A 16,931-nucleotide genomic window follows, 5' to 3' on the forward strand; every position below is an offset into this window, starting at 1 on the left:
GGAGCCTCCTAGGGAAAGGAACTGTTTAATGAACGACAAAACATGGCAATACTTTCCCTATGTGAGGAATCTACCTTTTCTGATTTTCGATCTCTTGATTAAGTAGGCGACTTTTCTTTCAAGCGATCTGACAAATGCTGTGTCCAACCATTCAAACCAATAGAAACCAAATGGAGCCTTCTAAGGAAAGGAGCTGTCTAAGGGGCGACTAAACATGGCAATACTTTCCCTATGTGGGAATCTACCTTTCCTAATTTGCGATCTCTTGATTGAGTAGGCGAATTTTCTTTTCAGCGATCTGACAAATGCGGTGTCGTCCGTTGCGCGGGGGCGCTGGACCGCGTCGACCTTCTTGCTCGGCTGCGATTGCAGTAAACTCGGCGTTCGGCGTCGCGTCCGTCGATCGCATCGTTTTCCGGCATCGGGCGCTGCCATCCCGCGCGGAAAATCTTCTTCTCACCTACAAAATTCGTGCCGAACCCCTCGGTTTTCCCGCGATTTGGCGCGAGGCGTCGCGGGGTCAAGCGTCGGGCCGATCGAGCAACGGCCGCCGACGGCGGGTTCCCTCGTGGGACGTCCCGATGACTATCCTCTGCCGTGCTAAGGAAGAACACCCTATGAACATTCAAATGTTGCCAAATTTCCTTCGATAAAATGTTTATTTTGAGGAAAGTTATGAATATTTCACTTAATTATCTAAAAGGAGATATTCAGGTGGAAAGATGGCTTGCTCGTTAGTTGTCATGCGAAACAATGTAAAGTGGATTGCTCCTTTTGAGAAATTGAGAAGCATTTGACATTAAATCAAAAGAGCTAAACGCAAAATATGCTAACTCATGAGCGCGGGCATGGCAAGAGAGCCTTGTGGACAGGGCTCACGAGTTACAGCGCCCGACGACCATCTCCCGTCGTTAGAGTGCGCACTCATTGCCGTGACGTCACTGCGCACAATTATTCCCATTCATTCTTATGGCCCGACACTATCGAGCACACCCCATCTTTCACTTCCACATATCTCCTTTTCGCATAAATACGTCCATTTTCCTTAAAGTTCTCAGGAATCGACGTAAATGGCGAACCACATTATTTGAAAAATTGGGAGGAAAATATTCATAAATTTACCAAGAAATTCGTGTTTTATCAAAGGAAATTTGGCAACGCCTGAGGGTTCATACGACGTTCTTCCTGAGCACGGCGGTATCGGGCGATGCTGCCCAACCGAAACCCGTGGAAGATAGAGTGGGGTAGGCCGATTTTTGTGCGGAATTCTCTCTTTTCGCTTTGATCATGGTATCTAGAATTTTTGACCAGGCTCATTGCCTGATTTTTCGCTGATTTTCCCTGATTTTTCAGGAGCTCATTTCCTGATGAGAAACCGAAGTTTTCTCCCACTTCCCCGGGATTTTCGGGGGAAAATAATATAATTCTCCAGAGTTCAATCTAGGAATATCGATTTTAATTCATCTTTCGGTCATTTCTTTGGCGCACATTCAACATTTTGAATGTGAAAATTCAGGCAGGAGAACTGCGAAATGTCCCGGTTTTTTGTGTCATGGTTGACAGTAGATCCCCGGTATTTACGAGTTCGGTATCCGCGAATTCGCTTATTCGCGATTGGCTTTTAGCGGCATGACCCCAGTATCTGCGAACTCTTGGCTTGCTTATCCGCGATTCGGTTAACATACCAGAGAAGGCTGCCACTGAGCGGTATTCACGAGTTCGGTATCCGCGAATTCGCTTATTCACGATTGGCTTTTAGCGGCATGACCCCAGTATCTGCGAACTCTTGGCTTGCTTATCCGCGATTCGGTTAACATACCAGAGAAGCCATAACATGCCACTGAGCACTGCTTGAATCCAAACTAAAGCGCATTGTATGAATTTTTTTCATTCTCTGAAAGTTCTTCTTCAAAACATTTTGGTGCCAGCAGGGGTTGGTTTGACCAAAAATTGGGTAAAAATTTACTATTTTCATTTAATTTAATAATCTGTCTTCGATCTCCCGATTTTCTATAGGAGTGATGCTCCCGTATCCGCGAGGTTTTCGCGGAACGTATCTCTCGCCGATGCCGGGGACCTGCAATATTTTGCGGCCTTGGTCTCATTTAAAAATGTTTTTGAATTTTGAGCAGATTGAACTTCAACTACCGCTAAAAGAATAAATTATGGAGTAACGATTATCGTCCTCCATGCTTTGACATCAGAAGCATTAAATACAGGTATCACAGATATAGAATAGTAAATAGAATAGATTACTATTCTATATGTTTCTATCTCGTTCTTGAGCTCGTGCGCCATTTAAACACATTGCCTTTACAGGGTGTCTACTGTCTACTAAAAATGGCTGGTAAAAATTAATTACTTTTACTGTGCTTTTTCGATACCTCTCCAAAAAATTCAGTAACTCATAAGCAGAAAAATTCAGTTCTTTCTCGGTGACTTTAAATTGATTGTTGATTTGAGTTCCTATTATTTAGTTATACATCTTACCGCTTGCTGATTTTTAATTATTCTATAAAAATTATTCCTTTGCTAAATACACTCCTAACTTGAGCACACTTAGACTATGCGGAGAAGACTGCAATAACGGCAATGCATGGAAAACCGACAAGGCCAGCGTTAAGGCTACTTGAATTAATATCCCATCGCATTGCTAAGGCGCAACGATACCACAATTCGTGCTCTCCGGAATGCGTGAGGTATCACGCCACACTTGAAGGCGTTTTCAAAACTACCAGCTTTCCATATCGGGATTATAGTGTCGTATAAAATTCGGAGCATGCAATAAATGGAATGACTGATCTCACGAACTTGTGCTACAGTTACGCGCACATATCCTTGTTTTATTTTTTTATTTATAGCTTTCGTTCCAGTTGATAATGAGCGGGTAATTTGCTGGGATGCGTTTACGCCGTCTTCTGCTGGACTTTGATAGGTAGATGTGTCGGAAATCCCCCAACTTTTCTGCACAACTTTTCAATTGCGCTGGAAGTCTGAAACTTTGCACAGGCATTCTTGAGGGCTCCAGAATTTGAAAAAAGGCGTTTTCCTTAAAAATAGCGGATGTCAGCGACCGCTATTATTACATATAAGTCCTCTCTAAATGCCCTTTCATAACGAAAAATTCACCAATTCCTGTTACCGAGCCGCTGCGATGAGCATGCAACACGGCTGCGGTTGCTCCAGCATAATGCGATTTTCCTCCGTCGTCGGTGACAGATGGGAGAAATCCGCGACGCGAGACACGCGACACGTTGTTTTTGTGCAGGACGCCGCGACGCTGCACAGTCGCAAGATTGCGCAGAAAACCCCGCTCTTTTCCCGATATATCCCGACCTAAACCTCTCATTTTCCATAGGATGTGGCAACCTGGAGGCGGTGGGACGCGGGTAAAAGCGGTTGCAGCGTCCTCGCGTCGGGGAGCAGGAGGGATCGAAGAGGCGGTCAACGTCGGTGGGTGACGCTCATGACGCCGCACAGTGGAGATATTCCCTGTGGGCTGATTATTGAAATCGATAGACAAAGCTATAGACAAACAAGACGATGAGGAAATGGAGCGATCCTAGTGGCGGAAGCGGGTGGTCGCGGTCGCACTGTACTAGACGAATGAGTAAAATAGTGGACTAACTGGACCGAGTCCATCAGAAAGGAACCGACCCACATTAAGTTGAAGCTGAGAAAGAGAGGTTTATTCCTGCATACGGCTTAGTGTAGAAAATAAATTTCAACCACTCTTTTCACAAACTACACTGGAAAAAAAGCACATTGGATCTAGAGTCCAGACTCTTGAAAACATTGAGAAGAAAAAATACTCTTGATTCAATCAGATTTTTGTTTAAATCAAAAGGAAATCCGCTCAAATTAAGAGGCTTGGTTCTTGATTTAAGCAAAACTCCGATTGAATCAAGAGTATTTTTTCTTCTCAATGTTTTCAAGAGTCTGGACTCTAGATCCAATGTGTTTTTGTTTTCCAGTGCATGTAATTTATTCTTTTCCGATTTTCAGATTTTGGTAGGAGAAAATAATCGACTAGCGAAACTCAAAAACATTCTTAACTTAATTTTTTCGAAAAAGTGGGTTGGTTCCTTCCGGACAAACTCGGTCCAACTGGAGCAACCCACTTCATAGCCAATCCGTATTTTTCCCCTTGGTCTATATCTTCGCTCTTCTGGCGTAGGGGCGTTTATCTATTTCCACAAGAGATCTGAAAGGCATAAAGTTATATAAACAACAGCGGGCTGATTGTTGAAATCGATGGACTAAGCTATAGACAAAGAAGACGAAAGGGATGTGGAGCGATCCTATCGGTTGAAATGGGTGGCTTTTCCGGACTAAGGGAGAAAATGATGGACTAACTAAAAGGTCTCTTGTGGATTGTCGTTAGTTAGTCTATTACCTACCTCCTTTGTCCGATGAAACCACCCGCTTCCACCAATAGGATCCCTCTATATACTTTATGTCTTCTATGTTTATCGCTTTGTCTACCAATTTCAAAAAGCAGCCCGCAGGGCTACATAGAGAACAGGACTAACGTGGAGATTGAGATACGCCCTTACGTATGAGGGACGACGATTTAGACATCCGTTTTAACCAATGGCATCGCTCCACTTACCTTTTGTTTTCTTCGTCAACCTCTTGGTCCATCTTTTTCAAGAGCCGGCCCGCAAACACGAAATTATTGACTAAAATTACGAATTCGGATGTTAATTTCATGAAATTAGACATTATAAGGGTTGATCCCGAAAGAAAAATATGGGAAAAACTAAAGTCCCTCTATACTAGGAGTCAAGACAACACCCTCGCCCTCATGGAGTCACAAACGGGAATAAAGATTAAAGAAATTGAACGTTTTTCGTAATCTTTGATCGGCTCATTCTCAAACTCCTTTCTCCGTTCCTTCTCTCATTCCGTTTGTTCCTTGCCGAACCCGCAATTCCCTGGTCCATTCCAGAATATAATCTTTGCAATCGGTGAAAATGTAATCTTTATTCCCGTTTGTGACACAGTGAAGGCCTAAAATACGGGAAACCAATCAGAAATGGATTCACATTGTCTTGACTCTCAGTATAAAGGGGACTCTAGGAAAAACCAGAGAAGGGACTCTACCGACACCTATATGGGCGCTCTTTTCAGGAGTAATGCCTAGTGCTGATGGTGCGGAACTTATAAATCATCCTGTACGTTGACGAAGATACACGATTCTTCCGCCTCATGTCCAACTTTTCCTCTTGGACTCTCCCCTCTGTGCGACGGGCAGAGCAGAGGTGTGCGATGAATCATGAATGGAGTCGCAGACCGGAGGCCACCGCCACCGTGCCGAGACACGCGTCCAGACCGCGAAATGGGCGCCACCGCGGCTGCACGCGACCCGCTACACCCCCCCCCCCCCCCCCCCCGGGTCGACAACCGCGGCAAAACACGGTTCGAATGGACTACATTTTCGCGATAAAAAACATCGAGTCCCTATCTATACCCAGAGTTAAGACAACTCGATTATCAGCTGACTGCACGGAGAAAAAAACTCGTGCGTGGGACCCGAAGTTTAGGTCATATGGATCTCTGAAGTTTTCAGATTGAGCATCTGAACACTTTAGGTCTAGCTGCGAGGTTCGGATCACACATCTGAAGTACTTCGGTTCTCACATCCGAAAAACTTCGGTTGTCACAACTATAGCACTTCGGATGTAAGAACTGAAGTTTCAGATGTATGATCCAAACCTCGGCAGCTAGACCTAAAGTGTTCAGATGCTCAATCTGAAAACTTCAGAGATCCATATGACCTAAACTTCGGGTCCCACGCACGAGTTTTTTTTCTCCGTGTGGCAGCCAGCCTTGGCTGGTCGTGGAGGCACAAACGCGTGCACTCAAACGAACGATATTGAGGGATAAGGATCAGGAATCCTGCGATGTCTGTCACACAAAAACAACAACATCAACAAATTAATCAATTAAAAAGAAAATGCCATTGGTTTGTGAATAATTTCTTAATCTATTTTCATTTTGGACCGATGAAAATAACAATTTACTCTTGATAAACCACAATTAGGTAATATTTTCATTATTTTTGTTCACATTCAAGTCACCGCCATCTTGGTGCACTCGTTGGTGACTCGAGAACCAATCAGGATTGGATTTTTTTTAGGCCACTTTTAGCCCGACCAAAATTGAGTTGTCGTAACTCTGGGTATAAAGGGACTCTATAAAAAACGACAATTTGAGGCTCATCCATCTTTAGGCATCATCATCTCTAATCCATCTGAGCACTCACGGGTTTGGGGAAACTAGAGTCCCTTTATATTATAAGAGTCAAGACAATGTGAATCCATTTCTGATTGGTTCCCGTATTTTAGGCCTCCTCAGTGTCACAAACGGGAGTAAAGATTACATTTTCACCGATTGCAAAGATTATACTCTGGAATGGACTAGGGAATTACGGGTTCGGCTAGGAACAAACGGAATGAGAGAAGGAACGGAGAAAGGAATTTGAGAATGGGCTGATCAAAGATTACAAAAAACGTTCTATTTCTGTAATCTTTATTCCCGTTTGTGACTCCACGAGGGGGTGTTGTCTTAACTCTCAGTATGAAGGGACTCTAATCCATCTGAGCACTCACGGGTTTGGGGAAACTTATAGTACATACGTTGTTTCTAAACTGAGCCAAAAATTGTACGGTGCGGTGGCGTTTGCGGACGTGGCGTTTGCGGATTCTAAGAATCGGGTGGCGTTTGCGGATTCTCATATTTTGACGGTGGCGATTGCGGACAGGCGGAACAGGGCCGGTGGCCTTTGCGGACCAGAGAATTTCGGCGGTGGCGATTGCGGACGGAGGGGTAGGCACCTACATATGCTGCCCCCCACCCCTGCGCTGTATATTAAAGAGAAAAATTACTGGAGAGGCTCTGGATTCCTTTTCGTGGATGTAGAATGAAAAAAATATTAGTATTAAACATTAGTATTATATTAGTATAAAAACATATGAGCAGTGAACATACAGTAAATTTTTAAAAAAAGGCATATCAGAAATCGCAAGAAACTGAAAAATCGTCAGTTTCAGTCCATTTTTAGGATGAAAAACATGTTGTAAATTCTAGTCCAAAATTACTGAAAGTCAAAAAATTAAAATGTATGTTTCCATTTTTCGTATGTAATTTTTTAGCTTTCAGTAATTTTGGATTAGAATTTACAACATGTTTTTCATCCTTAAAATGGACTGAAACTGACGATTTTTCAGTTTCTTGCGATTTCTGATATGCCTTTTTTTAAAAATTTACTGTACGTTCAATTCTCATATGTTTTTATACTAATATAATACTAATGTTTTCTACATCCACGAAAAGGAATCCAGAGCCTCTCCGGTAATTTTTCTCTTTAATATACATACTAATATAATACTAATGTTTTCTACATCCACGAAAAGGAATCAAGAGCCTCTCCGGTAATTTTTCTCTTTAATATACAGCGCAGGGGTGGGGGGCAGCATATGTAGGTGCCTACCCCTCCGTCCGCAATCGCCACCGCCGAAATTCTCTGGTCCGCAAAGGCCACCGGCCCTGTTCCGCCTGTCCGCAATCGCCACCGTCAAAATATGAGAATCCGCAAACGCCACCCGATTCTTAGAATCCGCAAACGCCACCGCACCAAATTGTACAGGGCTTCTAGTTATTGTTTCATTTTGGGAAATCCTGATTTTCTCTGATTTTTGACTGCTGCATCCTAATTTCATAAATTTTCCAAATCCTGATTTTTTGCGAAGAAAAATTAATATTACAAAAATAACTCGATAGAAAAATCCGATCGGACAGCCGACTCTCCTCAAATCCTGATATTACGACCGATTTTTTCTCAAATCCTGATGAAATCGGGATTAAATCCTGATTGACCTCAAATCCTGATAGAATCGGAAAAACGGGAAAATTCTAATGCTGGACACCCTGTAAGAGGACTTTTTCGGTAAAAGGACGTATGAGGCTTGCAATGCTGCTAAGATTGTGCAATTATTTAAAGCAATTGCGACGGATGAAATTAATTCTAAGATGACATACTTCCTTGGGCCTTGTCCACACGGACCCAGTTCGGACGAATTAGTTCCACGAACTTCGGGTTCCAGGAACAAGTTATGGCTGAACTATAACATGTTCCTGGAACAAGTTTGCTTGTACCGCGGTCGTGTGGACAGGGCCTTTGAATATGAAAGTCATTCTAAGTTGACATACTTCCTTGGGCCTTGTCCACACGACCTAGTTCGGACGAATTAGTTCCACGAACTTCCGGTTCCAGGAACAAGTTATGGCTGAACTATAACATGTTCCTGGAACAAGTTTGCTTGAACCGCGGTAGTGTGGACAGGGCCTTTGAATAGTGCTAGGAAAAATTCGGAGCAGATTCAGGGAAAAATTCATAGCAGAACTGTCGGATAAGTTACTTACAACTTCAGAACTACGTTGCACAATCTTAGCGGCATTGGAGGTTTCATACGCCTTTTTACCGAAAAATGCCTCAATTGCAAAATGTAGTCCAATCCAAATGGACTTCAAACGAAGAATTCGATCGTTCACAAGGAAAAAGGAGTTCGTTTTCAAAGTTGGGTGATATTCCCTGAAATTTCCAGATTTTCCCTGACTTTTTAAGAGCTTTACAGATTTTGAGTTTCTGTGAATTTTTATAAATTCCAAACTTTCCCCTAACTTTTCAAGGTTGTAGACGCAAAATTTCCTAAACTTTATGACTTTTCAAAGGTTCTTGGACAAAGTTTTTCATTAAAATGCAATACACACAAAAATTTTGGCGCGAAGTCTCTTCAACTTGAAAAAAATCAAAATTTGAGAATTTACAGGATTGGTTCTAATTTTCGTGCATAGAGCGAGTGGATAAAGTTAAAAATCATCACATGTTCAGGACGGAAGACAGAGTTTCAAGATTCTGCACTGAAATCCCTAACTTTCGCTTGAATTTTCAGGGTGGGGCAAAATTCTTGACGTTTCCAGGCTTAAAATAACTTTCCAAGAACTAGTCACTTTACGAAGTTTTCTCCGCGTTTAGATGAATACCTCGCGATACATTCAACCACACCCTGCCCGCAGCGACGATTCCAGCAAGTTGGCAACACTGTTGATACTCCACTTAAATCCATTAAATATATCGATTGTAGGCGAGACAGGCTCCCTCATTGGAATCGATTATTTTCCATACATTTAAATGAAGAAAAAAGTAAAACAGAGTTACCATCTTGCAAGAATCGCCACTGCCAGGCTGAGTTGGCAACACTGTTAATACTCCACTTAAATCCATTAAATATATCGATTGCAGGCGAGACAGGCTCCCTCACTTGGAATCGATTATTTTCCATACATTTAAATCAAGAAAAAACAGTGTTGCCACCTTGCAAGAATCGCCACTGTCTGCCTAGTGGTCCATTTCCACCCTCCGAGCCTTGTACAGCTCGAGTTTCTCGGTGTTTTGCCGCAAGTTACCGGCGCGTGGCGCCTCGGGGCGACGAAATCCGACGGGTGGATCATGGTTGCCTGATAGTGCTGAAAAATCAGCACTTCTCCTCATTTCACATCACGTAAAATATCCACATTTTAACGCCTAGCCTGGCGACCTTGGGTGGAATAATCAATACTCGGGGAGCCAAAGCTCGCCATTCTCCGCGAAACGGAACGCAGATACGGAACCCCTCGTGTACAAGCCCCGTCCGGCCTTCTTCGGGATGACGGGATGTCACGCGAATTGCGGACGGGAAACCGTGTGCTGCGGGAAAACGCACGAGGGAATTGAAGGGGCGGCTTGTGCAGTTCAGGGGGTGCAATTCCTCACGTCTCTTACTCCGCGCTCCATTGACACCGAGGAAAAACTGCCACGCTATGAGAAAACGACCAGGGTGGAAACAGACTAACCAAAAATCAGTGCTTCTTCAGCACTTTTTAAGTACATTCCCAAGAAATTCAGTACCTCCTCAACAGAAAAATTCAGTTCTTTTTCAGTACCTACAATTGACGAAATTCGAAAAATTTCAATTTCTCGCTCAAATTGCGACAAAAATGACCAAAATTACAAAAAATGACAAAAATTCCGGATCATTTTCACAGTGAAAAAAATAAATAGATAAAATAAAAATTAAAAATTTACATCGCGCACAAGCGGATTTCTCCACGCGGACCACGTTTTTCGAAAAGGGATACCTCCGTGAAACATGAAGAGGAAACTTAGCGCTGGCACAGACTCATCTCATTAATTTGTGCCGATCATTAATCTAAAACCATCAAAACACGATTCTGCGACTAGCACAACTCACCCATTCCCTTAAAAATCAAAGCAATACGGCTGTTCCTTTCCGGGGGAAAAGGAACTTTATCAGAAATAGAAAGTTTGCGCTAGGACAGACTGATTTCATTAATTTGTGCCGATCTTTAATCTGAAACCATCAAAACACGATTCTGCGACTAGCACAACGCACCCATTCCCTTAGAAATCAAAGAAATACGACTGTTCCTTTTTGGGGAAAAAGGAACTTTATAAGACTCAAAGGAATGCGGCTGTAACTTTCAGGAAAGAGGAGATTTTGGGACGACGAGAAACTCAAAATTCGCCAGCAAACTCTGACTCTCTCGCTGGCAACGGCTGATGGCTGAGTAGTATAGGGGATTTTCTTCCTAACAAAACTGATCTTGCCAGCGCGTTCCGCGCACCTGTCAACTGACCGTTTACGCTCCTTTTCATCTTGACTGGTGCCTCTATTGTTGTGTGCTCGGCATTGAAAGAACCACGTTGAGAAGAAAGAAACCAAGTCTCATCAGCTGTTGCCAAATTTCATCGAGCAATTTTTTTTTTTTTTTTTACGGGAGAAAGGTGATGCCAATTCTTTTCAAAATTCCAGGGAATTTTCCTCACGTTACGGAAGAAATCCACCGAAGTTTTGAAAAAAATCTAGACTACCGTTCTCCAGGGTTGCCACCAAATCTAGAAAATGAAATTCCCTGAAATTACCCTGATTTCCCCGACACATTTTGGTGAAATTCCCTGACAATTGTAAGTGTGCCAGATGATCAAAAAGACATGATTAGAAATAGTTTTTGGACAAAATTTGTTTTATAAAACGTCAAACCCATTCCAGAAAACAAATAAAGGGGTTTATCAAATTTTCACTAACATTTCCGTCATTTCCCTGACATCTCCAGGTTTTCTCTGACTTTTTGAAATTCCCTGACATTTTCCGGTTTTCCCTGACTGTGGCAACCCTGATCTTCTCCCGTAAACAAAAACAAAACAAAAAACAATTCTCGATGAAAATTGGCAATAGCTGATGTGACTGAATTCCTTCCTGCTTAATGCGATCCTTTCAGGCTTGACCTTTCCTGGCTGCATCTGCGTATGTGTGCGAGAGGCTGTAGAGGTTTTGCACATGAATCGGTCGAAAAATCGAACATGCCCACTTCCTGATAAGCTCTGGAGTAAAGGCATTCTTATGGAACTTGAGGCTTATAGGTGTACCATAAAATAGACTCGTTAAGTTTAAAAATTGACCAATTCATGTGTGCCTCTGATCAACCTCCGCAGCATCCTATAACAAGACAGAGAAAAAAGACTTCGGTCCGTGTGGCACACCTGGGATTCCGGTGATATTATTCCCCCGAGTTTTCAAAGAATCAGTGGCGTGGCGTGCTTTGCGATATATCGATTGATCTGACATTTAAACGTGTGGGAATTATATCAGGGTGTTCGCAACGAACACTTTAATAACCGATTCTTTACCATAGCTTCAAATGGGGAAATATCGATATATATCGAAGCACGCCACGCCACTGCAAAGAATTTTATTTGAAAGTTGGCCGAGCTACCTCAGCTTACAAAACTGGGCGTTTTTATCAAAGTGCTCCATTTTTGCGAACACCTTCCGAAGTCCGGTACGCGCGCTGCCCTATGCATTTTCAAAAAGCGAAAGCGTCTAGTGACGAGAGCCGAGAGCGAGACTGTGTAGAGAAAAGAGATCGGGTTCTGAAAAGAACTAGAGGAGACGGCGCGATGCTTGAAGTATACCTACAGTTTTGCAGGCGCTTCCTACAAACAGATTTCGCGCAAAGTTTAAAGTAGCGGAAACTTCCTCACGGAAGATGGGCAGGGGTGGGGACTTCCGGCCCCTTGTCACACATCCGGTCACAATTGGACCGCGTCCAGCGGAAATGAATCAAGCCACATCAGCTTCGGTAAATTTAATTAGGCGATTTAATCTATACGTAAAAACGGCTGAGCAAATTTGCTTCGTACTGAGCGAACGTTTACTGAAACTTGAACGAAAATCCGCACAACCGTTTCCGTGTAAAAAACTAAATTGCCCAATTTTTGACGATAGCTGATGCGATTTGGTTCCTTTCGGTTAAACGCGGTCCAATTATGAAACAACAAAACTTTCTCGCACATCCACAACGAAGAAAAATACCTCGGTCTCTTTTCCGCACTTCGAGCGCGGGAGTAGGAAAGTTGGATGGGGCGAAACGCGTGATATAACTATTTCAACTTCCAAGTGAGTAAAATTGCATATCCACGAAATGAAGGAGAAATTCTATTCGACTGACTCGGAGACTTTAACGCAGTAGTAGAAGTTGAAAGGGGCGAAACGCGTGATACAACTATTTAAACTTCCAAGTGGGTAAAATTGCATATCCACGAAATGAAGGAGAAATTCTATTCGACTGACTCAGAGACTTTAACGCAGTAGTAGAAGTTGAAAGGGGTGAAACGCGTGATACAACTATTTCAACTTTTAAGTGGGTAAAATTGCACATCCAAGAAATTAAGGAGAAATTCGATTCGACTGACTAAGAGATTTTAACGCAGGAAGCAACTGGAGTCCCTTTATATTGAGAGTAAAGACAATGTGAATCCATTTCTAATTGGTTCCCGTATTTTAGGCCTTCACAGTATCACAAACGGGAATAAAGATTACAGTTTCACAATTTGCAAAGATTATAAACTGGAAAGGACCGGGACATAGGGGGTGCGGCAAGGAAGACATGGAATGAGAGAGGGAACGGAGATAGGAATTCGGGAATGGGTTGATCAAAAATAACAAAAAACGTCCAATTTGTATGATCTTCATTCCCGTTTGTGACATCCATGAGCCGCGTTGTCTTAACTCTCTCTATAAAGGGTCTCTAGAAGCAAGCAACTAGGTCCACTTTGCAAAATGTAGTCCGACTGACTCATTGGCGGCGCCCGACTGCTTATAAAACATTTTCCCTTATGCATGACAGTTCTGCACTCGAGTTGGAAGCCTGTTGCATGCACTTCGCGAAAGTCGAAGCGTGGGGGACCCAGCTTGACGTCCAGGCATGACGACGGAGTCTCTGCGTGGGGTGGCACACGACAGTGGCGTGGCGTGCTTTGCGATATATCGATTGTTATACCATTTAAACCTATGGAAAAGGATCGATAAACAGGGTGTCCGCAGCGAACACCTGAATAATCGATTCTTTACCATAGGTTTAAATGGCAGAACAATCGATACATCGCATATCACGCTACGCCACTGGCACACGATCGTCGTTGACAGGCCGTCCGAGCCACGGTTCCACACGCAGCAAGACGTCGCGACGCGAAATCAACCGCGATACAACATCGGATATTATGTTGCTTTTTTTTCTTCGAATCTGTCACTCTTGCCAGCTGCTACTGATGCCGCAATCAGACGCTGAATTTAGCACCTGAAGTCAACAGTCATCGCCCAACGGCTAAAATTTAGCAAATTCGAGTTATTTTCATCCAGATGTGTATTAAATCTACTCGAATAGTTCAGACAAATTCAAAATTGGTCCGATGGTTGCTGAGAATCGTTGCTGAATTTTGCGCGTGACGCGCAAAATTCAGGCATCGGGCCGATGACTTCCACATTCAAGCCACATTCAACTCCCACATTCAGCGTGTGATTGCGGTGTGAGAAGGAACTTCGCGCCTTCCAAGTCTGCTTCGACGGCGAGGAGGTTCGGGAATCGTTGGACCCGACCGCGCGATTGACGGCATGTCGTGCGCTGCCTATGGAACCGTGGCTTGGCGTGTTCCTCCCTCGGTCGGTATCATGACCGAACGATGGGTGTTGGACGCCGAGCAGGACTTGGATCCAGCGACTTCTCATCCCGAGAGAAATCGTAGGTCCCCGCTGCCGTGCTAAGGAAAAACGCCGTATGAACATTCGAGAGTTGCCAAATTTCCTTGTACAAAATGTTTATTTTTGTGGAAAGTTGTGAATAATTTTCCTTGAAATTTTCAGGGGCTTTAAGTGAAATTGTGAACAAAATTATCCGAAAAATTGGAAGGAAAATACTCTTAATTTGACCAGGAAATTCGTGTTTTATCGAAGGAAATTTGGCAACGCCTGAAGGTTCATACGGCGTTTTTCCTTAGCACGGCAGCCCGGACGAAGGAACGTAATTCCAGCAACGTTGCCGAATTTCTTTTCACAATTTGTAATTGGACTCGGAAACTAATGGACGATTTGTTTAAAATTTCACGAATTTGCTCATGGATTGTAGTTAGAAATCATCGTTTCAGATAGAAATGGGGCTGTGATTTTCGTGTGAAAAACACAGCTGCGTGTGTAGATTTTGCAACCTTGGAATGGAGATACGTTCTTCTGTCTGGGAAACGTCGAAACGTTCCCTCGCGTATGTGCATCGTATTATCGTTTCGCTGTCCATGCTGAAAATGAGGGTATTTTTTACAAAAGGAAGGGGGGAAAAAAGGTATCAAGAATAAATCACGAAAAAATGGGTGAACAAGGATTCCTAGGAAAAAGATTTACTTGGACAAGTCATTATTGATTTTTTAACCCAATTCTTTACTAATACATTCTTCCCGGCAAAGTTTGATGCTTTGATAACCTAAACGCTCCATAAGCCTTTCAAGGAGCAAAAAGCATGTCAAAATTTGATACATTCGCAGAACACTAGAAAAAGAGGACATTCTCAGTGAGTCAGAAGCAGTGCTGAAGCATCACGAGAAAAATTCCAACTTTTGAAAAAAAAATTCTTCTCTAATTCGAGATGTGGAAGCACAGTACATATACATAGTGGAAAGATTCCGGCAATGAAAAAAAAAAAACGAGATGTCATTCAATTAGCAGGAGAACGAAGTTACAAATGAACTAGGAGGAAAACATTAGATGGCAGATTGTTCAAAAATGGGAAAATATTTGATATAGATTTTGACACGATTTTGGAGAAGTAAAGCTTTACACCAGCAGCCTGATTGTTGAAATTTTTTGTTTGTCGGGACGACATAGATGACATAGGTTAAAAGGCGGAGCGTGATTGGTCGGCTATGTCTTATCACTGCTTTGTCGTGCCTATATCGGGTTGAACTCACGACAAGCTAACGGTATCTCATAAGTTTCCGACAGTATGTTGTCCATTCCACCTGACAAAGGCACGACAAAGCTGCGATAAGACATAGCCGACCAATCACGCTCCGCCTTTTAACCTATGTCATCTATGTCGTCCCGACAAACAAAGGATTTCAACAATCAGGCTGCAGTACAGTTATCAGATAATTATACTGGTAAAAGAGGAGATTAATAAAATATCTAATGAAGAGAGGCTACAGAGCTATGGTCCCAGATTTATGTTAGTGGTATAGATTCTTTACAATATTTTTAGATTGTTGGCAATCATTATGGGCTGCAAAGGTACAAAATACAGGGTGTACAATTTCATAAATTGCCTTCAAAATTTACTTTTGGTTCTTAGAAAAAAAGTAAGCCGACAGTAGATAAGAGTTTACATAGATAATTTGATTTTTATACGCTACAATAAACTTCAGTCCAAGCTAATGACTGCAAATTCTTCAAGCACTGTGTGGAAAAAGTTTTCTTGTGAGCACAATTTGATTTAACAAAGGTTTTCATAGATACTCATTGAGACGGTACAAGGTTCGTAGCAAACGCGGTAAGAAGATCAGTATGAGCTTGAAGAACACAGTGACTGTGTAAACTGTAAAAGAATGTGCATCCTTGATTCAGGTATGATTGAAAGTTTGGATGCACTTACTCCGGTGATAACATGCAAGCGTTACAATTTGATAGACGAGAGTTTTGATCCCTGTAGACCCAACACTTCACCCTTAGTACAAAAATATATGCAGGCCTAGCAACACTACTCGATAGAGGAATGAATGAGAAAAAAACTTACCAGGTACTTCAACTTGGGCCATTTTTTCTTAGACGTATCTGTAATCAATAAAATGCAAGTTACTTCAACATGTTTTGATAAATGTACCAACATGTGTTTCGATAGGTGATAGATACAGAGGAATTTAAGAAATATTTTATATATTATAACAAGATAAAGATACAAAAAAAATTATGAAAATATTAATCAGACAGCGATTTGGACAAGTCGGCAATATTCTTTCTCTTGGCAAATAGTAATTAATCAGCTACACAATTTTAAAGGCCTCAACGCTTAAGCAGATCTTCCTTAGGTCACAACCAAGACTTCAAGTTGGGCATCCTCTGGAGGTTGAACATTTTTCAGATCCAATAGGCTAATTCAATGGCTTCATCATTCCATATAGATACGACCATTGTGCTGCCCTTAAAAAGCATGGCAAAGTGATGAATTTCTAAAAGGACAATTTCTTCTGGGTGGAACCATCAGGGATCAAATGACGTAGTCACTAAAGCGATTTAATTACTTGGTCAGCATTTTCACGAGCTAGGTTATCAGACAAGAATTGGCTGAACGACTCGAGGTAGGGCATGCAGTGGAAAGATTTAAATTTTAAATTGAGATAGCTTGCTGGTAAAGGCAATAAAATATGCACCGTTCACTTTAGAAATGAAGCCACACAAACTGATGCCATGGAGATAATCTGAGAATCTGAAAATGTTGAGACCAGCGAGAGGTTAGTTGAGAAATGAAGTGAAGTTCTGACTGTGATG

At 42.4% G+C, this 16,931-nt stretch overlaps 1 protein-coding gene across 1 annotated transcript in view; it reads right to left on the reverse strand.

The window, feature by feature from the left end:
* Positions 1–16,931, reverse strand: part of LOC109044525 (stathmin-2) — a 46,053-nt gene that overhangs the window by 28,725 nt on the left and 397 nt on the right. Inside the window, exon 2 of the mRNA XM_019062300.2 lies at positions 16,180–16,217. Within this exon, the coding sequence (XP_018917845.1) occupies positions 16,180–16,201 (22 nt within the window). The 5' untranslated portion in view covers positions 16,202–16,217. The remainder of the gene's footprint in view (positions 1–16,179; positions 16,218–16,931) is intronic.

This window comes from Bemisia tabaci, chromosome 8 (assembly GCF_918797505.1).
Source record: "Bemisia tabaci chromosome 8, PGI_BMITA_v3".
Lineage (NCBI taxonomy): Eukaryota > Metazoa > Arthropoda > Insecta > Hemiptera > Aleyrodidae > Bemisia > Bemisia tabaci.